Genomic DNA, 25,016 nt, shown 5'->3' on the forward strand with positions numbered 1-25,016 from the left:
TTGGTTCTCTCCTTGGCAGGTCTTCATGGCCAACGTGTTCCAGTTCTGCTTCATCGTCCTCCCCATGATGTTTTCTCTCAGCGTGTTCAACGTCATCACTGACAGCATGCTGACAAAGACTGTGCCTTCCTCCGATACCGGTGAGACAATTAAGTGTTTCAAACACATATGTTGAGAAATGTGAAGGGGGGTATCAGTTAAACAGTAAATCATTGGCTAACCTAACAACAACAACAAAAAAACGTTTAAAAAAAATTGCCTACAGAGAAAGAATCACACTTGGTGTCATAACATTCTCAAAGAAACAGTTGAGCATTGAAGTGCAACTTCTGTCTGTTTTGCTCTGGACATTTTTCTGATTGGTTCTATTCACTCTTCAGCAGGCACGATGCTGGGCCTGTGTGCCTCTGTGCAGTCTCTGCTCCGCACCATCGGCCCCACTATTGGAGGCTTCTTGTATCACAACTACGGAGTGGCCTCTTTTGGGTTCATCCAGTTTGCCGTGAACATGGTCGTGTTTGTGTTTATGCTTAGAAATATGGTCAACAGCAAAGATGAGCGCAGAGAATGACATTCCACAGACTTAAATACATAGGGCATTTTAAAAGTGACCTAAATATAAATTTTATATTATCAGAGAATGTAATTATATTTCTATAATGGACAAAAATATAAAATGCAACATACAACAATTTCCTAGATTTTACTGAGTTACAGTTCATATGAGGAAACCAGTTGATTGAAATATATTCATTAGGCCCTAATCAATGGATTTCACATGACTGGGAACACAGATATGTATCTCTTGTTCAAAGATGCCTTAAAAAAAAGGTAGGGACGTGGGTCAGAAAATCAGTCAGTATCTGGTGTGACCACTATTTGCCTCCTGTTGATTGTGGCCTGTTGTCCCACTCCTCTTCAATGGCTGTGTGAAGTTGCTGGATATTGGCTGGGAACTGGAACACGCTGTCGTACACGTCGATCCAGATAATCCCAAACATGCTCAATGGGTGACATGTCTGGTGAGTATGCAGGCCATGGAAGAACTGGGACAATTTCAGCTTCCAGGAATTGTGTACAGATCCTTGCAACATGGGGCCGTGCATGAATCATGAGGTGATGATCATGAGGTGATGCATGAATCATGAGGTGGATGACGGGATGAATCATGAGGTGATGACGGTGAATGAATGGCACGACAATGTGCCTCAGGATCTCGCTACAGGGATCTTTGTGCATTCAAATTGCCATCGATAAAATGCAATTGTGTTCATTGTCCGTAATTTATGCCTGCCCATAACACCACGGGGCACTCTGTTCACATCAGCAAACCACTCGCACACACGCGCCATACACGTGGTCTGCGGTTGTGAGGCCGGTTGGATGTACTATCAAATTCTCTAAAACGATATTGAGGCGCTTATGGTAGAGAAAAACATTCAATTCTCTGGCAACAGCTCTGGTGGACATTCCTTCAGTCACATGCTAATTGCACACTTCCTCAACTTGAGATATCTGTAGTATTGTTTTTATGAAAAAAAAAAGCCTGCACATTTGACTGGCCTTTTATTGTCCTTTGTAATGATCATGCCGATTAATCAGCTTCATGATGTCACACCTGTCAGGTGGATGGATTATCTTGGCAAAGGAAAAATGCTCAATAACAGGGACGTGCACAACATTTGAGAAAAAAAGCTTTGTGTGTGTATGGAACATCTCTGGGATCAGGAACGTTCAGAAGACCAGTTGTTTGCTGGAGATTCCACTTACATATAAAATCCTTTGTTGATTCTGCAGATGTGATTTTTGTGTTTCTGTCAAACAGAAGGTGGTGTGTGTGTGTGGAGGGGGGGCAATAAACCCAATCTATTAGTAACTAGTAGATGGTCACTGCTGTAGTTGTGTTAGCTCTACAGAATCTCAATTTAGTATTTGCTCAACCATTTCAAAAACTGAAGAAACAAAATAATGTTTGGTGAAAAAGCTTTTTATTTTTTTTATTTTTTATGTTTATTTCAAGGTCTCACAAATTCCATATTTCTATAAAAGATGTCTCATCCCTCTGCTATCGTTGTAACATGCCTAACACCTGCTCAAAGCATGTTATTTTGTCATGTAAAAAGACCAAAACCCCCAAGGAAGCCTCTGGAACAAATGTTTCTGTGATCATCTCTGCATTGCAATCGTGCATTAATTCAACTTCACTGTGTATCAACCTCACTGGCCTCTCTGTCATAATATCAGAATTTAAAAAAGGAATGATATGCAGTCATGGTGGAGAGGAAATGAAACCTCAATGGACGGCTGAAGGACACGCTGCCAACCAATAACAGCACTGAATAGCAGTTTGCAGTGGAGAGCGAAAACTATCTACAGTACATGGAAGCCTGGGCCAACAAAGGGTTTCAGAGGACACATTTTCCCTTTCAACAGACAAACTGTTGTCTACAGGGATAGTTCACTTGAATGTCATCATTTCTTCAGCTTGCAGGTTGTCGTCGGGCCAGGGAGTGTCTACAACTACAAATAGTAGGTTATTATTACTTTGCTAAAGCAACCACAGACACACTTTAGCGTCGCTATCGACTACCCCCAGGCGTGGTTTTACGCAGAGTTCATTTGTACGCAATTTAGTTAAAGCTAAAACAAGTGAAACAGGTTATCAATACCAACCTAGCCGGTGGAAGCTGTAGGAAAGGAACTGAATCTGAACTGTAGTTGCAGTCAATCACAAAAACAAAACAAAAAAAATGGATCAATTACTGATTTTGATTGAACCAACCCTTTAAAGTGACCCCATGGAGTGCAGTGCAGAGGAGCCCAGGTTGTGTCTCAAGGTCTTAAACACTGGAGGGTGGATGCATCTCAATAGTCCAATGCGGTTTCATCTCCTCACCTTTCACCTGCTCTAATGTAAAAGAGGTGGAGAGGAGAAGGAAAATAACCCTCCACCGACCTGACCTGTCAACTCAGGATAAGAGGAGACGAGGAGATCATTCTTTAGACTATTGAAACACACCCAGGGCCTCCCTGGCCTCAGCATCACCAATAGTCAGGCCCTCCAGGAACTCACAGTGATTTTTTTTGTGTCATTTTCTGAGAGAGAAAAAAAAAGCTGTATTTTGCTACTGCAATTCTGCATGGCGATATACGATGATTCTGCATGGCGATATACGATGATTCTGCATGGCGATATACGATGATTTTGTACAATTGGTCTGGAAAATACACTGATGAGGGAAAAGTTTTGTCGTGTGGCTTGAATGAACTATATTACACGGTAAATGTGAGGTGATTGGTTGAAATTGCAAGCTCTCTCTTTGTACTGTGGTGATGGGTACATTTTATGCGATAATACTGCGACGATTGGACTGCTTTATTCGGAGTGCGGTGATTGGTCAAATTTGCAACCCCTCACATAATATGCAGGGAATTGTTGATTTAGCAAAAAAAGAAAATGATTGGAGGAACTGAATAACGACAAATGAGGACAGAACTATCGCTATGGGCGGAGCGCGGGAGGGGGCGGAGCAGCGTCCTCCAGGGGGCGTGTTCAGCAGGACGCAACGGTTCGGGAACGTTCAGATAGAAATATGCCATGTAGAACAAACATGCTTCTCTCTGACGTGTAGATTCAGGAATCATGTCGACTACAATTGTGGCGTAACCATCTGCGACATTCGAGAACGTTTGACAACTGAACGAGGCCCAGGACTCTCAGCAGCCATTTTGATTGGTCTGGAGATACTCTTGGTGCAGTTTCTCCTGGGCCTCGTGGAGTTTCCGCAGCTTCTTGGTCTGTCCCTTACTGAGATCCTTCCCCTCCCGTCATGCGTGGGAAACCCTGTTGGAGGAGCAGTACGTGTCTGTTAAAACACTTGATGTTCAATAAAGCCTTGTAGCCACTCCAGATATCAAGGAGGTTTACAGTTGTTGGATATTTACCGTCTCGTCAAAGCTGGAATACTTGTCGGTTTCAGAGCGGAACATATCGCAGGGAGATTTTCATCTTCGCCAGTTTGGCCAACTGTGATGAAACCAACCATGAACAGAGACACATCAATATCCCTGCATCTAGACATGATGCTGGTAACATCAGTATTACTGCTCTCAGATCAGTTAGCAGAGGGGACACAATATACCTGCATCTAGACATGAGGCTGGTAACATCAATATTACTGCTCTCAGATCAGTTAGCAGAGGATTCACATCAATACACCTGCATCTAGGACAGGAGACTAACATTAATACTGCTCTCAGATCAGTTAGTGGAGGACTCGGAAGACAGTGGTCCTGCCATAGATAAAGGACTCTCCCTTAGAGGACTCATCATCTTTGGTGGAAGTCCCCCATCCATCTCTATGGTCCTACTAACCTCCTGCTCCTGCTTCTTCTTGGCAGCCTCCTCCTTCTTGTTCTTCTTCTCGTCCTCCATCTTCTTTTTCTCATTCCTCTCCCTCAGCAGGGTCTCTTTGTCCACCAGCTTCACCACAGTGGGAAGGCCTGACATTGACAAGACAACACAGCCAGTCATCACTGTGGCTGCTACTAGTTTTCGCTGATCTATAGAGTGTGTGTGTGTGTGTGTGCATATTGTGGTCAGTGCATTTACCTTCATGGTCTTCTAGACGCACCCCCAGCTCAGGTAAGGTGTCATTACGGACCACGTCACACAGCTGTAGAACCTCTGTCACTGAAAACACAGACAGTCAAAACACAGACAGTCAGAGAGAACACAGACAGACAGAGACAGAGAGAACAGAGAGAACAGAGACAGAGAGAACAGAGACAGAGAGAACAGAGACAGAGGGAGCAGAGACAGAGAGAGCAGAGACAGAGAGAGCAGAGACAGAGAGAGCAGAGACAGAGAGAGCAGAGACAGAGAGAACAGAGACAGAGAACAGACACCAGAGACGAACAGAGACAGAGCCTCACATTTCTAGCAGCAGGCAACAGTGACAACAATTATTAGTATTTTTGTTGAATAACTTGGGAGGAGAGAACATTTACAGAGAGAACAGAGACAGAGAACAAGAGACAGAAGTCTGACAGCACCTTCAGATAGGGCATCAGAGAGAACTGACAGAGAGTCAGAGAGAACAGAGACAGAGAACAGAGACAAGAACAGACCTCAGTTAGCTTGACAGAGAACCACAGAATCACAGACAGAGAGAACAGAGACAGAGAGAACGGATATAATAATAACAGCAGGCAACTGATTCATTTTAGTATTTTTGTTGAATAACTTAGTCATACATTCTGTTCTCTGGCAATTTTGCGAACAGATTCTCTGAAGTCTGACAGCACCCTCTATCCTGGTCTCCATCTGCAAGCAGCCTCAGTTACTTGACTACCAACTCCACAGCAACAGAGGAACACGGATATAATAATAACAATATGATTCATTTTAAGTGACTTAGTCATACATACCATATGGGTGATCCCGGGAATCAAACCCTCTATCCTGGCATCGCAAACACCATACACTACCAACTGAGCAACAGAGGACCACTACCAACTGAGGAGAGATGGTGGTGGCCAATCCCAACAGTAGATCATGTTGAAAGCACCTCGACTGCCGAGAAGCAGCCTGGTATCTCCAGGGCAATACTTACAGTGCCTTGCGAAAGTATTCAGCCCCCTTGAACTTTGCGACCTTTTGCCACATTTCAGGCTTCAAACATAAAGATATAAAACTGTATTTTTTTGTGAAGAATCAACAACAAGTGGGACAAAATCATGAAGTGGAACGACATTTATTGGATATTTCAAACTTTTTAACAAATCAAAAACTGAAAAATTGGGTGTGCAAAATTATTCAGCCCCTTTACTTTCAGTGCAGCAAACTCTCTCCAGAAGTTCAGTGAGGATCTCTGAATGATCCAATGTTGACCTAAATGACTAATGATGATAAATACAATCCACCTGTATGTAATCAAGTCTTGTATAAATGCACCTGCACTGTGATAGTCTCAGAGGTCCGTTAAAAGCGCAGAGAGCATCATGAAGAACAAGGAACACACCAGGCAGGTCCGAGATACTGTTGTGAAGAAGTTTAAAGCGGATTTGGATACAAAAAGATTTCCCAAGCTTTAAACATCCCAAGGAGCACTGTGCAAGCGATAATATTGAAATGGAAGGAGTATCAGACCACTGCAAATCTACCAAGACCTGCCGTCCCTCTAAACTTTCAGCTCATACAAGGAGAAGACTGATCAGAGATGCAGCCAAGAGGCCCATGATCACTCTGGATGAACTGCAGAGATCTACAGCTGAGGTGGGAGACACTGTCCATAGGACAACAATCAGTCATATATTGCACAAATCTGGCCTTTATGGAAGAGTGGCAAGAAGAAAGCCATTTCTTAAAGATATCCATAAAAAGTGTCGTTTAAAGTTTGCCACAAGCCACCTGGGAGACACACCAAACATGTGGAAGAAGGTGCTCTGGTCAGATGAAACCAAAAATTGAACTTTTTGGCAACAATGCAAAACGTTATGTTTGGCTTAAAAGCAACACAGCTCAACACCCTGACACACCATACCCACTGTCAAACATGGTGGTGGCAGCATCATGGTTTGGGCCTGCTTTTCTTCAGCAGGGACAGGGAGATGGTTAAAATTGATGGGAAGATGGATGGAGCCAAATACAGGACCATTCTGGAAGAAAACCTGATGGAGTCTGCAAAAGACCTGAGACTGGGACGGAGATTTGTCTTCCAACAAGACAATGATCCAAAACATAAAGCAAAATCTACAATGGAATGGTTTAAAAAATAAACATATCCAGGTGTTAGAATGGCCAAGTCAAAGTCCAGACCTGAATCCAATCGAGAATCTGTGGAAAGAACTGAAAACTGCTGTTCACAAATGCTCTCCATCCAACCTCACTGAGCTCGAGCTGTTTTGCAAGGAGGAATGGGAAAAAATTTCAGTCTCTCGATGTGCAAATCTGATAGACATTCCCCAAGCGACTTACAGCTGTAATCGCAGCAAAAGGTGGCGCTACAAAGTATTAACTTAAGGGGCTGAATAATTTGCACGCCCAATTTTTCAGTTTTTGATTTGTTAAAGTTTAAAAGATCCAATAAATGTCGTTCCACTTCATGATTGTGTCCCACTTGTTGTTGATTCTTCACAAAAAAATACAGTTTTATATCTTTATGTTTGAAGCCTGAAATGTGGCAAAAGGTCGCAAAGTTCAAGGGGGCCAAATACTTTCGCAAGGCACTGTATATCCACATGGTGACCATCTCCTCCCACTGGGAATCCAATAGCAGCCTGGTATCTCCAGGGCAATACCTACATCCACATGGTGACCATCTCCTCCCACTGGGAATCCAATAGCAGCCTGGTATCTCTAGGGCAATACTTACATCCACATGGTGACCATCTCCTCCCACTGGGAATCCAATAGCAGCCTGGTATCTCCAGGGCAATACTTACATCCACATGGTGACCATCTCCTCCCACTGGGAATCCAATAGCAGCCTGGTATCTCCAGGGCAATACTTACATCCACATGGTGACCATCTCCTCCCACTGGGAATCCAATAGCAGCCTGGTATCTCCAGGGCAATACTTACATCCACATGGTGACCATCTCCTCCCACTGGGAATCCAATAGCAGCCTGGTATCTCCAGGGCAATACTTACATCCACATGGTGACCATCTCTCCCACTGGGAATCCAATAGCAGCCTGGTATCTCCAGGGCAATACTTACATCCACATGGTGACCATCTCCTCCCACTGGGAATCCAATAGGCTCGGTCCCTTCAATGGCCCCAAAGGTCTACAGCACAGACAGGGTTAGAGAACTTCATCAGAACAAAAGGGATGTGGTCCCCTGATAAGTAAAAGCACTGAATAGGTTTCCATCTTAGCTATAGTGGTGTAAATATCACGTGACCCAGGTTTTCACTTTCTACATCGCCGCTTCTCATGTTTAATTACTGAATGTGTTCACGAGATTTGCGTGATGGCACCGTTGTTTAGTCATGCCCTTCAAAATGGGTTAATCTGGAACAGCCGACTTCAGCTCTGGTCTTGTGAGTGTAATACCGGGGTGTATTCACTAGGAACCAAACGGAACCAAACGGAACCAAACAGGGAGGAACTGAATTTGTCCAATAGAAACTCATTTGGTGGCAACAACATTTTGCAACAGTGTGCAATGAATGAATACACCCCTGGTATGCTGCACAAGCTCTCCCTCACCTTGAGCATGTCAGTCAGGTAGAGAGCGATGCTCTTCATCAGCATGCGGTTGGGCTGCAGCTTGGAGCTCTTCCTACTGGCTATGTAGGTGTTGCTCCAGGGACTGGGTTACCAGCGCCCTCATCTCCTCCATGGTGCTGCGCGTGTCCACGTTGTCACACAGCGCCGCGTGGACTGCTGCCTTCCTCTCATAGAAACTACAGACAGGGACAGTGGAGGAGTGGGCGGGGTTTACTCTCATAGAAACTACAGACAGGGACAGTGGAGGAGTGGGCGGGGGGTTTACTCTCATAGAAACTACAGACAGGGACAGTGGAGGAGCGGGCGGGGTTTACTCTCATAGAAACTACAGACAGGGACAGTGGAGGGACAGCGGGGCGGGGTTTACTCTCATAGAAACTACAGACAGGGACAGTGGAGGGGGGCGGGCGGGGTTTACTCTCATAGAAACTACAGACAGGGACAGTGGAGGAGCGGGCGGGGTTTACTCTGGGAGAGCGGGCATAGAAACTACAGACAGGGACAGTGGAGGAGTGGGCGGGGTTTACTCTCATAGAAACTACAGACAGGGACAGTGGAGGAGTGGGCGGGGTTTACTCTCATAGAAACTACAGACAGGGACAGTGGAGGAGTGGGCGGGGTTTACTCTCATAGAAACTACAGACAGGGACAGTGGAGGAGTGGGCGGGGTTTACTCATAGAAACTACAGACAGGGACAATGGAGGAGTGGGCGGGGTTTACTCTCATAGAAGCTCCAGACAGGGACAATAGAGGAGTGGGCGGGGTTTACTCATAGAAACTACAGACAGGGACAGTGGAGGGGGCAGTCATTACAGAACAGATGATTAAGTGCTACATTGTTAGAGTAGGGGGCAGTCATTCAGAACACATTGTTAGAGTACTCCCTCACACCTGCAACACAGGTTTGTCATAAAACATGACATTACATGGAATGACTAATGACTACTAAGGTCATATCAGAACTCTTTACCAAAATCCTGTTATGAAGCTCAAAACATTGAAACCTTATTGAAGCCTTCAGATGTTTCGGTTTTTGTGTGCCATGCCTCATAAGACAGGTTGTTTTATTTTTTTAAAGGTCCTTCCAGGCCACAAGCTCCAAGGGACTTTAACAACCCCATAACGAAGGCATTATTACCAAACCTTCAAAACGAAGTCGTATCGACTATTAACACCAGGCTTGTGACATTTCTCCTCTCACCTCTCGTTGAGCTCCATCTCTGCTGCCTCCCATTTCTCAAACTGTCCGGTGACGTCACAGGGAGCTCGGAGAATGTCTTTGACGTTGAGGAAAAACTCCTGTTGAGGAGAGGAAGAGGAATAAATAAGAAAGAAAGTCCCCTTGTGGCCAGCGGACTCGAACAGGTGCACTTTGTGTCCTCAGAGCCGGAGAGTAGAAGAAAACTAAAACAATTTCATGAAAATAAACACTCCTAGGCTAACACGCTAACACGCTAGCTGCTCCTGTACACTTCCAGTCTGCAGACAGGGACAATGGAGGAGTTGGCGATGGCCCTATCAGAGCCGGCGCCAGAATGAATCAGTTGGACAGGCATTTGACTTCCACAATTGACAGAGACGCGCTCCAACAAGCAGCGAGACAGCGCCCCTCTGTCTCAGTATGTTTAACCCATGTATCTGATGCTATCTGGCCAAAAAGAGTATTGCAAGTCATACTTTTTTTTATGGGTTTTATAGTAGAGTAGTAAATGTGTCATGAATACAACCAGTCATGATGTTTTCATCCGATTGTTAAACAAGTCACTTAAAAAAAGTAGGTTACCTTTGTACATCTGCCCCTGAACAGGCAGTTAACCCACTGTTCCTAGGCCGTCATTGAAAATAAGAATTTGTTCTTAACTGACTTGCCTAGTTAAATAAATAAATAAAAATTGTCCCAAATAATGATTCGGGGCGGCAGGTTAGCCTAGTAGTTAGAGCGTTGGACTAGTAACCGGAAGGTTGCAAGTTCAAACCCCCGAGCTGACAAGGTACAAATCTGTCATTCTGCCCCTGAACAGGCAGTTAACCCACTGTTCCTAGGCCGTCATTGAAAATAAGAATTTGTTCTTAACTGACTTGCCTGGTTAAATAAAGGTAAAATAAATTAATAAAAAAATTACAGCATTCGAACAGTGCACCGGCAACTTTCCTTAAATTCACAAGTGTCTGAAACTATCTCACCGGAGAAAACATCCCAGCGGGCAAAGCAGCTTATATGTAGCAGTCTGGCCCCAAAAAATGATAACATGGGCCACACATACTGAGACAGAGGGGCGCTGTTTCGCTCAGATGATCCGTCACTCAAATAAATAATTAACATTGAAATATTTTATTTAGACGGGTATGTGGGCCAAGCCCCAAGACCTAACGCAGGCCCTGGGCTCCAGAAACTACCTTCAAACTACACACAAGAGACATAAAAGGACCAAAATGTTGACCTACCTGTTTAAGACTAGAGAGAAGTACCTCTGGGCTATATTATCACTTACATTCAGGAATTTCTCGTAGTGGACAGCCGACTCCATGGTGTTGGAGGAGTAATCCAGGGTGTCCTTCCAGGAATGCATCAGGAAGGCTAGACGAGCTGCCGAGCTGAGGGGAACACACAGAGAACAGCTGTTAGCTTGCACGCAGACGCCACACACACACACACACACACTCCTGACACCCACATTAACATAATGCTATTGTTTTAATGGCTACTGAGAAAGTTTCTTCACCTGTGTTCTTCGCCAGGGCATCCTTGATGGTGATGAAGTTCTTGAGAGATTTGGACATCTTGCAGCCTGCGATGGTCAGGTGACCAGTGTGCAGGAAGTAGCGAACCCAGTGGTCGTTCTCAAAGTAAGCCTGCGTGGACAGGTATCCTGCTTGTTGTTCAACTTGAATACTACGGTTACATTCCAATTCCCTACCCTTCTCCCCTGAAGTGTACACTCATTCACTCGCCCTTGTGGACTTTGCTGCTACTATAGGCCAATGCTTTCAAATCCTAGAGGGGAGTGAACAAGTGCACACTTCGAGTGCACAAACAGAACACTGTCCATGTCATAGAAACAGATTACTTGAGGCAAAACCCTTACCTCGGACTGAGCCAACTCGTTATCGTGATGGGGAATCGGAGGTCAAACCCTCCCCGTGGATGTCCATGGACTCTCCCAAGATGGAACCAGCCATAGCGGAACATTCGATATGCCAGCCAGGCCGACCCTTTCCCCAGGGTGAGTCCCAGGACGGCTCCCCGGCTTAGAGGCCTTCCACAGGGCAAAGTCATTCTGCGACCTCTTCTCACTGAGCTGGTCTGCTGAGACACTCAGATCTCCTGCAGGACACAGGGGACGACCAATAACTCACATACATTGTAGCACTTTGTGTTTTTTTAAAAGCTCTTTATAAATGATCGATATTATTACCCTCTCCCTCCTGCAGAGCTTTCATGTCACCGACCGCCTCAGGTACCAGCTTGCCGTACGCGTGCTTCTGGCTGGTGGCAAACTTGGCTGTGTCAAAATAAACTGAACCGTTGGACTCGTACCTGCCGACGGGAAAATCAAAAGAAGCCGACAGAGATACAAGGATGAACTGAGAGTTGTTTTAAAACTAATTAGAGGGGGGCCTGAATGATAACAGAGACCATCTCTCCCTTACCCGAAGCCATTGTCTAGGATCTTCTTCACAAAGTCCACGATCTCTGGGCAGTACTCGCTGACGCGGGTGAGTACGTCTGGGGGAAGAACCTGGGGGGGTTGCACACAGAACAGGTGGGGGAATCAGTCATTTTAACAACCATCATCAGATTGGCACTAGAAATGTAGTCATTTTAATAGTAGAATATGATTAACAATTACAAATATTCATGTTATATTACTGCTAAAATACTGTATGGTTTATGAGATAGGGCCCTGTGTTTTTGCATAATCGTGTGACATAAGATTTGATCCTGTGTTTTAACTCTTATCCAGAAATGAGAAGACATTATCTGAGGATGGTGCTGAACCACCTGACATAAAAAGGAAAAGAGGACAGTTTGATAAAAACACCTTGAATAAAATAAAAAGGTTACAATTCAGGTCATGTGACATAATAGTTGTGTGCTTCCACCGACATTCAAGATGACTCATCTGATAATGAGCATTGACACTAGAAAAGTTCATAGTAAAATACAATGAACAATTTATTATAAATATAAATGTTATATGAATGATAAAATATGGGTTGTGTGTGTTTCCACCTACATTCAAGGCGTCCATGTCGTTGTGGTACTCCCCTTCCCAGAACTTTGGAAGAAGAGAGAAGATGGAGTTCTCGGTCACCTGACTGCCAAATTGAGCATCCAACCAATCAGACAGCAGGTCTTTGGCCTTCTCCAGTAACACCTTCAAAAAGAACCAAAAGAACACATTTGACTTCGTTTGTCTCTGGTGTTCTTTTTCATAAAGTGCGTCGCACGGGAGGTTGGTGTCACCTTAATCAGGGAGGACAGGCTCGTGGTAATGACTGGAGCGGAATCAGTGGAATGGTATCAAATACATCAAACACCTGGTTTCCATGGTTTCCAGGTGTTTGATGCCATTCCATGTGCTCCGTTCCGGGCCATTATCATGAGCCGTCCTCCCCTCGACTGGGTCGAGACAATCAAATGTGACTTGACTAGGTAACTCAGTCCAAACCTCTGGAAGTGTATTAGACTCGTCAGGAACCGTAGAGACTCATGTTGTACAGCAGGGAGGAGATCTTACCTGAGCCAGGCGTTGTATGTCAGCCTCCCCAGCCTTGCTCTCCACCGCCCCCTGCAGGGGTCCCAGAGCAGCAGCGACGGCAGAGTCCAGCCTCTCCAGCATCTGTTTCTTGTCTGGGTCTGTGGTCTCGGCCAGCTTGGCCTGGAAGGGCTGCAAATGATATGGAGTGAATGGGATGTTAGAGGTGGTAATGTGGCATCCAGCGCCCAAGTTCACCACTCTCTCTATATATATGGGACGGTTCATTCTCACCCCCCCATTACAGGGGTGAACTTTAGAACCTGAGAGTATGCCCAGGACATGCCACTGTTCCCCAGTTGACCAATCACGTAGCCACACCTGTAAATAATGACGGATTCATATGTCATGAACTTTCTAGACACTATAAAGAGTTTGATGTCTTACCCCTCTGGCACTAAGGACATCCTGCAGTACCTGGGCAGCCGCTGGCTTCTTCTCTCTGTACTGTTCCAGAAGGTAGTTCTGTCTGGCCCGCCTGATGATCTGACACACAGACAAATGATCGCTAACCATTCAGCCAACGGTTTAGTTTTCACGACAGAAGGGCGAGACGTGTTGTTTTGTACCACTGCTGGTTACCTTGTCATCTATGTCAGTAATGTTCATGCAGTAGAACACGTCATATTTGAAATAGTTCATCAGAATCCGTCGGAGGATATCAAAAGATATGTAAGATCTGAAACACAAAAAGAAATAAAATCATTTGACTTGGACACACATCTTAACATTCAAACACTGAAACTGATCTAAAAGGTTCTACAGCAGGAAACAGTGTTACTTCTAGACTATTATTTTCCAGAACCAGTTATGAGTCAGGAAAGTATGACCTTTGTTCCATCAAAATGTCATTATCAAAATGTAATCATTAAAGATGCACTATGCAGAAATCACCCCCCCATTTACTGATTGCTGAAATTCAAATAGTTCGCCTAATTTCAGTTTCTGTGACAAAACAAACAAGTGTGGTGTCGAGACTCATCGTACCATCTAGACCACTGAAATATATTTCCCATAACCACAAACGGTTGTATTTTCAGCTGTTTGAAGCTGCTGTACAAAACCCAAAGTAAAAGATGCAAAACCAAAACTTAAGAACGGGGAGCATAGAAATACCACACGTAGAAAAAAATTGTCTAAGAAACTGTAGATCTGTTCTATGTGAATTTGGTTTGGGTACCCATTGGACGGTCAGGTACATACTGCAACATTTTAAAATCATTTTAATGCCAGTTAGGTGAGTTGTGATCCCTTATCAGGTTTGCCACCTCACCTGCATTTTCATGACATATTTCTGGTTTCTTCTTCTATTTGTGACTACTGGAATAAACCTATTGGACTATAGACTAAACCCATTGGACTATAGACTATACCCATTGGACTATAGACTATACCAATTGGACTATACCTATTGGACTATAGACTATACCTATTGGACAATAGACTATACCCATTGGACTATGGACTATACCCATTGGACTATAGACCATACCCATTGGACTATAGACCATACCCATTGGACTATAGACCATATCCATTGGACTATAGACTATACCCATTGGACTATAGACTATACCCATTGGACTATAGACTATACCCATTGGACTATAGACTATACCCATTGGACTATAGACTATACCCATTGGACTATAGACTATACCCATTGGACTATAGACTATACCCATTGGACTATAGACTATACCCATTGGACTATAGACTATACCCATTGGACTATAGACTATACCAATTGGACTATACCCATTGGACTATGGACTATACCCATTGGACTATACCCATTGGACTATACCCATTGGACTATAGACTATACCCATTGGACTATGGACTAAACCCATTGGACTATAGACTATACCCATTGGACTATAGACTAAACCTATTGGACTATAGACTATACCTATTGGACTATAGACTATACCTATTGGACTACAGACTAAACCTATTGGACTATAGCCAGAAGCCTGAATCTAATGTGACCAGCTAGTACCATTTATGGTTATACTACCGTATTCCTGGAAAAGGTTGACTTGCGCTTTCGCTTTCACAATGAATGTCCCCTTTCACTGTACCCATCCGGTGTATGTGACAATACATCTATCATTATTATAATCTTCAGAACATGAGTCATGACAAGCGATGGAGACGGTAGCTAGGAGTATTCTGTGAAAATAGTAATTACCGTGTTGTACCAAGTGCAACGGTCAGTAATATTTTCTATTGGACAATAGACCAAACCTATTGGACAATAGACCAAACCTATTGGACTATAGACCAAACCTATTGGACAATAGACCAAACCTATTGGACTATAGACTATACCCATTGGACAATAGACTATACCCATTGGACTATACCTATTGGACTATAGACTATACCTATTAGACAATACCTATTGGACTATACCTATTGTACTATACCTATTGGACTATAGACTATTGGACTATAGACTATACCTACTGGGCTACACCTATTATACTATAGACTACACCTATTGGACTAAACCTATTGGAGTAAACAGCTCTTTGCTGCGAGGTGTGGCTGTCACAAACTGCTCGTCTTGTTACTTCCTGAAGTGAACTTTACCTGGCATGTCCCATGTGAGAGGCATCATAGACAGTGGGTCCGCAGCAGTACCACGACACCTTGTTTCCATTCTGGGGAACAAACAGCTCCTGCAATAATAACAGTCTGCTATTAATAACAGTACATTTATCCAATAATAACAGTCTGGTATTAATAACAGTCCATTTAGCAGATAATAACATTCTGCTATTAATAACAGAACATTTAGCAGACATTCAATAATAACAGTCTGGTATTAATAACAGTCCATTTATCCAATAACAGTCTGGTATTAATAACAGTACATTTATCCAATAATAACAGTCTGGTATTAATAACAGTACATTTAGCAGACACTTTTATCCAATAATAACATTCTGCTATTAATAACAGTCCATTTATCCAATAATAACAGTCTGGTATTAATAACAGTCCATTTATCCAATAATAACAGTCTGGTATTAATAACAGTCCATTTATCCAATAATAACAGTCTGGTATTAATAACAGTCCATTTATCCAATAATAACATTCTGGTATTAATAACAGTACATTTATCCAATAATAACAGTCTGGTATTAATAACAGTCCATTTAGCAGACACTTGTATCCAAAGCGACAGTCATGCACACATTCTATGTATGGTCTTTGGAATCGAACCCACTACCCTGGCGTCACGCTCTACCAACTGAGCTACAGAGATGGGATCTAAATGTAAACCTTTATGTTGTACATTGACCACCAGTGTCCTTCTTTCCTATTTGATCGTAGGGATTCAGCCATCCAAAATGGCTCTCCACCGGGCAAAACAAAAGAAGGTTAACATGTCACCTTGGTGCGTGTGAGGCTGTTGTAGAGTCGCAGCTTTGGCAGGTTGGACCCGGCTGGGGCAGACCAGGGGTGCTGGACCCTCTTTCCCTTTACTAAAAAAACAGAGGACATATTTAATAACAACATTAGGCAAACTTTTCTCTGAAGAGGGCATATGGAATTGAATTCCCTCAAATCTCTGGATTAATTTTTGTGATTTGAGCGGGCAACTGTCTGAGGGTATGCGAGCCACCACTCTATTCTGATGGCAACCGCCCTGGTCTCCAGAGCACAGGAACACCATGCAGTCTGATGACAACCACAGGAACCCTGGTCTCCACAGGAACCCTGAGCACAGGAACACCATGCAGTCTGTTGACAACCACCCCTGGTCTCCAGACAGGAACACCATGCAGTCTGATGACAACCACCCCTGGTCTCCAGACAGGAACACCATGCAGTCTGATGACAACCACCCCTGGTCTCCAGACAGGAACACCATGCAGTCTGTTGACAACCACCCCTGGTCTCCAGACAGGAACACCATGCAGTCTGATGACAACCACCCTGGTCTCCAGACAGGAACACCATGCAGTCTGATGACAACCACCCCTGGTCTCCAGACAGGAACACCATGCAGTCTGATGACAAACCCCCTGGTCTCCCACAGGGAACACCTGGTCTCCACCCCTGGAGCACAGGAACACCATGCAGTCTGTTGACAACCACCCCTGGTCTCCAGAGCACAGGAACACCATGCAGTCTGATGACAACCACCCTGGTCTCCAGACAGGAACACCATGCAGTCTGATGACAACCACCCCTGGTCTCCAGACAGGAACACCATGCAGTCTGATGACAACCACCCCTGGTCTCCAGACAGGAACACCATGCAGTCTGATGACAACCGCCCCTGGTCTCCAGACAGGAACACCATGCAGTCTGATGACAACCACCCCTGGTCTCCAGACAGGAACACCATGCAGTCTGATGACAACCGCCCCTGGTCTCCAGACAGGAACACCATGCAGTCTGATGACAACCCCTGGTCTCCAGACAGGAACACCATGCAGTCTCCAGACAGGAACACCATGCAGTCTGATGACAACCACCCCTGGTCTCCAGACAGGAACACCCACTGTGACAACCGCCCCTGGTCTCCAGACAGGAACACCATGCAGTCTGATGACAACCACCCCTGGTCTCCAGACAGGAACACCATGCAGTCTGATGACAACCACCCCTGGTCTCCAGACAGGAAACACCATGCAGTCTGTTGACAACCACCCCTGGTCTCCAGACAGGAACACCATGCAGTCTGATGACAACCACCCTGGTCTCCAGACAGGAACACCATGCAGTCTGATGACAACCACCCCTGGTCTCCAGACAGGAACACCATGCAGTCTGATGACAACCACCCCTGGTCTCCAGAGCACAGGAACACCATGCAGTCTGTTGACAACCACCCCTGGTCTCCAGACAGGAACACCATGCAGTCTGATGACAACCACCCTGGTCTCCAGACAGGAACACCATGCAGTCTGTTGACAACCACCCCTGGTCTCCAGACAGGAACACCATGCAGTCTGATGAACACCATGCAGTCTGTTGACAACCACCCTGGTCTCCAGACAGGAACACCATGCAGTCTGTTGACAACCACCCCTGGTCTCCAGACAGGAACACTAGACAGGAACACCATGCAGTCTGATGACAACCACCCCTGGTCTCCAGAGCACAGGAACACCATGCAGTCTGATGACAACCACCCCTGGTCTCCAGACAGGAACACCATGCAGTCTGTTGACAACCACCCCTGGTCTCCAGAGCACAGGAACACCATGCAGCCTGATGACAACCACCCCTGGTCTCCAGACAGGAACACCATGCAGTCTGATGACAACCACCCCTGGTCTCCAGACAGGAGCACCATGCAGTCTCCAGACAGGATGACAACCACCCCTGGTCTCCAGACAGGAACACCATGCAGTCTGATGACAACCACCCTGGTCTCCAGACAGAACACCATGCAGTCTGATGACAACCACCCTGGTCTCCAGACAGGAACACCATGCAGTCTGTTGACAACCACCCCTGGTCTCCAGACAGGAACACCATGCAGTCTGATGACAACCACCCCTGGTCTCCAGACAGGAACACCATGCAGTCTGATGACAACCACCCCTGGTCTCCAGAGCACAGGAACACCATGCAGTCTGATGACAACCACCCCTGGTCTCCAGACAGGAACACCATGCAGTCTGTTGACAACCACCCCTGGTCTCCAGACAGGAACACCATGCAGTCTGTTGACAATCAGACAGGAACACCTGGTCTCCAGACAGGAACACCATGCAGTCTGTTGACAACCACCCCTGGTCTCAGAGACAGGAACACCATGCAGTCTGATGACAACCACCCCCTGGTCTCAGACAGGAACACCATGCAGTCTGATGACAACCACCCCTGGTCTCCAGACAGGAACACCATGCAGTCTGATGACAACCACCCCTGGTCTCCAGACAGGAACACCATGCAGTCTGATGACAACCACCCCTGGTCTCCAGACAGGAACACCATGCAGTCTGATGACAACCACCCCTGGTCTCCAGAGCACAGGAACACCATGCAGTCTGATGACAACCACCCCTGGTCTCCAGACAGGAACACCATGCAGTCTGATGACAACCACCCCTGGTCTCCAGACAGGAACACCATGCAGTCTGTGGGCCTTCATCAAAGATACAGGCCTGCTACCAGTAGACTTAGTTTGCGTGGGGTGAGGTGTGGAAAGCAACACACTAGCTAGCCCTCAAAGTGCGTGTCAAAAACAAACAAAACCCACACAGGAAGGAACACAAGTGTGATGAAAAAAAAAAAAACAATTCAGGGATGGGAAAGAGTCCAGTGAAACAACCAAACGGTGGTCCTCCTGCCACGAGCCGTTAACACTTGACAAATGAATACAGGACTAAAAGAACGTTAGACTTCGATGATTTGCTAATCATGCAAATGTTATTATGTGTCCATATTGAACAGGTGCTTGGGCTATATCTGACACTATGAGTCCATATTGAACAGGGGCTTGGGCTATATCTGACACATGAGTCCATATGAGTCCATATTGAACAGGGGCTTGGGCTATATCTGACACAATGAGTCCATAGTCCATATTGAACAGGTGCTTGGGAACAGGGGCTTGGTCTATATCTGACACTATGAGTCCATATTGAACAGGCTTGGGCTATATCTGACACAATGAGTCCATATTGAACAGGTGCTTGGGGGACACTATGAGTCCATATTGAACAGGGCTTGGGCTATATCTGACACTATGAGTCCATATTGAACAGGGGCTTGGGATATATCTGACACTATGAGTCCATATTGAACAGGGGCTTGGGCTATATCTGACACTATTAAGACACTATGAGTCTATGAAGCTCTTGACACCCAATGTACTGCTGCTGAAATAATGAAGGATAGGCCCATCAGCTTTACATGTAGCATCTCATTTTAGAGGGTCTGTCAGCAGAACACAAGGGTATTGCCAGAAGCCTGGATCTAATGTGACCAGCTAGTACCATTTATGGTTATACTACCATATTACTGGAAAAGGTTTAATTACGCGCTTTCACAATGAATGTCCCCTTTCACTGTACCCATCCGGTGTATTTGACAATAAAACATTTTTTTTAAACAAGTGCTGGAGACAGTAGCTATGAGTATTCTGTGAAAATAGTTGTGACTGGTATACCGAGCATCACGAAGCAAACAGTACAACGGTCAGGACTACTCTCACAGAATACTCTTAGCTACGGACACCGTCTCCAGGACTTGTCATAACTCATGTTCTGGAAGAAAATAACAAATGTTGTATTGTCACATACACCAGATAGGTGCAGTGAAAGGTGACATTCATTGTGAAAGTGAAATTCAACCTTTACCCACAATCCACTCCAGCCCCTGATGAGGAGATCTGTTTTTGTGCGGCCCCCACCCCCTCAAAGGTGCCCATCCCTGATCTGATGTAAATACATTTGGGATGCCTGATCAGGTAGGTAGAAGAATGACATTAATTTCATTGACTATTTAAATAGCGAACCTTAACGACATTCCAAAGTGACCATGCACTATCGGTCTAGTCTAGGGGGGGGCATGACTGCCCTTATGCAGTGGGCTCCTCTAGTCTAAGGGGGGCATCCCTATCCTGTCCATGGGCCCTGGACTCTACTCACTGCTGCTATCTGGGCTGGGGGTCTCCCGCTGCAGGGCTGCTATGTGCCTGTACCAGCGCAGAGCGTGCACGTGCTGCGGGGCCGGGGGCCTGTGCAGGAGCTCAAAGACCTCCTGGTCCACCCGAGAGGGGCTGAACCCAGCCAGGTAGCTGCGGGAGCTCAGGTACTCATTCAGAGCCACGGTGGCTGTGGCCTCCTCACTTGTGTGCAGCAAGAAGCCATAATCAAAGGCTGTGGAAAACAAGACGGCACACATTCACCCAAAGACAAGACACCATTGAAAAACCAAAACTAATTTCGGATTGGTTTTGTCTCTAGACAAGGCAAAGAATTGATGCCCAAGAATGTTGTGCTGCTGTATATGTTAATCAACTGTCTTGCTGATCAATGCAATCTGAAAGTTGACAACTGGCTAAGAGCTTTGACTATTTCATCTGATTTGGTGTATTAACTTAAAGGTCCAAGCTATCATTTCAACAACCTGACCCTGTCACTTTGTTTGGTGAACTGGGGGATGGGAGTCTAACCTGTTCAATTCATAAACAGAGTTACAGGATGCAATGAGATGTGCCTTATGTACACAGTATATTCATGGTTTATTTACAAATACTCAAATGACAAAACAAACAATGCTGTATTAACCTTCCATTTTGGTGTTTTGACCACATCATTGGTTATGTTAGGACACAGCTGTACTAAGATCATAACAGCGCTGTAGGAATTCTGAACGTATTCCGTTAACCCTCCTGTTGTGTTCCTTTCATGTTATAATTCATTCTGTGTTCCCGGTCCAAAATGACCGCCCCCCATTATAGCTGATTATGAGTACATATTAATACATATATTATCACCTAATATTGTGTTAGATATTTTCATCAAGTTCTTGTGAACATTGCAAGTGTTGAACTTCTTTCTATTTGATATTTATGGCCTGTAGGCCTCATTGACCTGAGCTCATACAACTCCTTTTTGAGTTTAAAAAAATAATAATGTATGGATTATTTTGACTATAACAAATACTCAGATGAAACATAGTGCTATTTATCACAGACTACTTTGTATCAAAGTTTAACAAGGACTCTCCTCCTCACCAGTGTCATGATCAAAGATATGATCAAGAGCCCCACATACAGTATATCGTTTGGTCATTGTGCTGCCACAGAATGAATTGTGAGCAAGGCCTCAAAAAGCTTTATATACCAGAGCTGTGAGAAAAGCTCTATATATTAATGAAACAATATTGCGATTGTTTGTGAAAATGCCAACAGGTGTGGATCCCTTGGGGGAAAGATTCTATTGGGGAAAGGTTCCGGTGGGGGCTGCCATGGAAACCAAGAAGGGGAGTGGGGTGTGTGTGCTCAAATACACATGGATGCAGGGGTCTGGGAGATGGAAGTGTGTCCAGCTGAGGAATGGACATGTGCCTGAACAAAATGTTATACACTAATTGTAGTCTCACCCATTAATGTCTAATGACCAGTTATGTTTGACCAGGAACACCAGAGGTGTACAAAAGTTAAATAAAAACACCCAAAATGTAATGAAAATCATCCAAATGTATTTGGTGTGTTCAGATGCCCTGTGTGGACAAAGTTATGGAACCTTATGACAATCAGATTAAATTAACTACATTTTTCAGAGAAACAAAACCTTGTAAATCGTCCAATTCGACCGGAACACAGCAGGAGGGTTACAAATGGAGAGATCCCAATGCCGAGAGACTGTTTGTAGACCACTAGCTAGCAGTAGTAGCAGATATTTTCACAAGCCATTTCGCTAGCTTGTACAATTGATTGTTATTCTACAGATTTCCTGGAAAAGGTTGAATTGAATTTTCGCTTTCAAAATGAATGTCCATTTTCACTGTACCTGTCTGGTGTATGTGACAATACAGAACATTTTCTTCCCAGCACACGACCAATGTCAAGTGCTGGAGACAGTGACAGTAAGCTATGAGTAACGTTATTCTACTCCAAAATAGTCGTGACCGGTGTACCGAGCATCACGCAGCCACCAGTACACCGGTCACGACTATTTTCACAGAATACCCAAATCTACCGTCACTCTCATGACTCATGTTCTGGACATTCACTGTGAAAGCGAAAGCTTGATTCAGCCCTTTCCAGTAATACGGTAGTATAACCATTAATAGTACTACTAGCTGGACGGCACTTTGATTTAAATACATTCGTGACGCTTGATCACACCGACAGTGTCCACCAGATTGGCTGTTGCATCACGTATGCATCAAATTGGATGCGTAGACGGCTTGACAGAAATAGTAGCAGAAGGTGAATGTTTAACTTTTGTTCCACACATCTCCAGATGATGCTGCGTACCATTTTGCACAATTACGCTATAGATGTGTGTAGAATGGCATTCATTTCATTGCCTATATAAATAGCTAGCCTTACCGTAGCCAACATCCAATAATTTATATTCTGAGAACACGCATTTACCTTGAAGAGACGCTGCTGATATTTGGAAACATGAAAAACATGCATCGATTTCAGTACTTACCGAACTCTCCCGAGCTTGACATGTCCACAGTCTGCAATTTCTGATGCAACAATAACGTGCCCGGACGTACACTCTCTCTCTAGTCTAGTCTAGTCTAGACCAATGGCTGTATTCTCTGGACACGCGCGTTGCCTCCCGTTTTTTATGGTCGTCACTAGTTACCACAGTCACAACCAATCATTTGAGGGAGTGTGACTACGAGTATGCCGGCTCAGAAGAGTCGCTTACCCGACCAATCAGATAAGGGAGTGTGATGACGCGTATTCCGGTTCACGAGAACCGCCTCGTTTTCGAAATGGAATATATTGTGTTCAAGTTAGAACCAAATTACTAAAAGACATTCGGCAACACGAATTGGCAATGTTACAAAAATGCAGAACATTGGGAAAGGATAAACGTGTTGGGCAAATGGGGAGATAAGTTGCACAAAGATGTATGAATGCCACCAGGGAAAGATAAAAGCCAAAGAGAGGTATGTTGCTGAAATTAACAAGGCAGTAAGTTCAAAGACAGAGCACTAATTTATACCCTACACTTTTACAAAATTAATTTCATTTTAATAACGTTGAAATACTACACTAACAATGGAATGTTCCTCAATAAAACTGAAGATGAGACTTTGAAACGGGTGTTCCAACTCTGTGGTCACTAAGACCCGTGGCCCTTATTGAAGATGAGACTTTGAAACAGGTGTTCTAACTCTAATCACTAAAGACCCCGTGGCCCGTATTGCAAGAGTATGTCATGATGAGTATCATTTAATGTGTAGATCAAACTGTATTCCTATCATGTAATACTGTCTATACAAGAACCATGTGTGAATAATGTATTTGTAGCAATATCTGTAAAAACAAACATTTCAAACAAAGTTACTTTTGTCCTCTGAAGAAGGGGGTGGATGGGCCAATAATTGTATATATTTTTTAAATAGTATATAAGTGGGGTTAGGGTGGTGAGTTTTCCCTTACACTATAAAGACCTTTGGGGGTCTAGAAAAGTGCCATTTAAATCCAATCAATTATTAAATGTTTTGCAAACTTAATCATATGTTTGACATCTTAAATGATCGTGCCCCAGGTTATATGAAAAACCACATTGATATGGTGTATAACCACCACAGTTACAATACCAGAGCTAGCGTTATGTCTTGTAAAATCCCAAGAGTAAACAGTACTGGGAGGAGCACGTTTCCCTATACAGACATTTGTCTAGGGAATAGCCTCCCCTTCGAGATCAAGCAAAGAAAAAGTAAAAATAGCATTAAAAAGCAGGCAAAAGGTTTTCATTTGGAGAAGGTTGTCTAAGTAAGAGAAACCACTCCACTGCCCCTTGTGTCCCCTACTGCTGGTCAGGTGTATTCATTTGAATGATGTGTAATGAATAGATTGTTTTAATGTGAAATGAATATGGTTGGTTTTTAAGGTTAGGGAGAAGTGCAGTGAAGAGTGACACTTTTTAGTATGTCAATATAAATTAATGTATTTATGGTTGTTTGTAATTTTGTCTTGTCATGTAATCATTGCATGTGTAATTGATTTTACCATCTAAGACCACTTTGGAAACAAGCGTTTTAAGGAATACTTTCAAGTGATATCCTCTGGGTCCACATTGTACATTTAGTTGTATATGTCTGTTACCAAAATAAATTCAATGTAAAAAAAAAAAAAAATCTTCAATAGCTTGAAGACCCTGCCTTTATATCGTTTGATTGGCGACAGCTAGTCTGTCTAACTGGGGTCCGAAACATAACGAAAAAGACAGACAAAATACTTGACAATTGACATATATTTAAAAACATTAGTGTGTGTGTGTGTGTGTACACATCTATCAGTTACACATACAGTACATGTCATAACATACACACATC

At 44.3% G+C, this 25,016-nt stretch overlaps 1 protein-coding gene and 1 pseudogene across 1 annotated transcript; one reads left to right on the top strand and one right to left on the bottom strand.

The window, feature by feature from the left end:
• The first annotated feature begins 22 nt into the window (after positions 1 to 22).
• Positions 23 to 692, top strand: LOC135534175 (solute carrier family 22 member 18-like). Its single transcript, XM_064961284.1, has 2 exons — positions 23 to 140; positions 384 to 692. Exons 1-2 carry the CDS (start codon positions 26 to 28, stop codon positions 569 to 571), a joined length of 303 nt encoding a protein of 100 aa, XP_064817356.1. The 5' UTR covers positions 23 to 25; the 3' UTR covers positions 572 to 692.
• Positions 693 to 1,997: 1,305 nt separating this feature from the next.
• Positions 1,998 to 23,287, bottom strand: LOC135534176 (cysteine--tRNA ligase, cytoplasmic-like; annotated as a pseudogene).
• Between the last annotated feature and the right edge of the window lie 1,729 nt (positions 23,288 to 25,016).

This window comes from Oncorhynchus masou, unplaced genomic scaffold (genome assembly GCF_036934945.1).
Source record: "Oncorhynchus masou masou isolate Uvic2021 unplaced genomic scaffold, UVic_Omas_1.1 unplaced_scaffold_3098, whole genome shotgun sequence".
Lineage (NCBI taxonomy): Eukaryota > Metazoa > Chordata > Actinopteri > Salmoniformes > Salmonidae > Oncorhynchus > Oncorhynchus masou.

Coding starts and splice junctions, on each gene's coding strand:
- LOC135534175 (XM_064961284.1), top strand. CDS start 26: ATGGCCAACGTGTTCCAGTTCTGCTTCATCGTCCTCCCCATGATGTTT. Junction 141..383: donor TGTGCCTTCCTCCGATACCG/GTGAGACAATTA, acceptor ACTCTTCAGCAG/GCACGATGCTGGGCCTGTGT.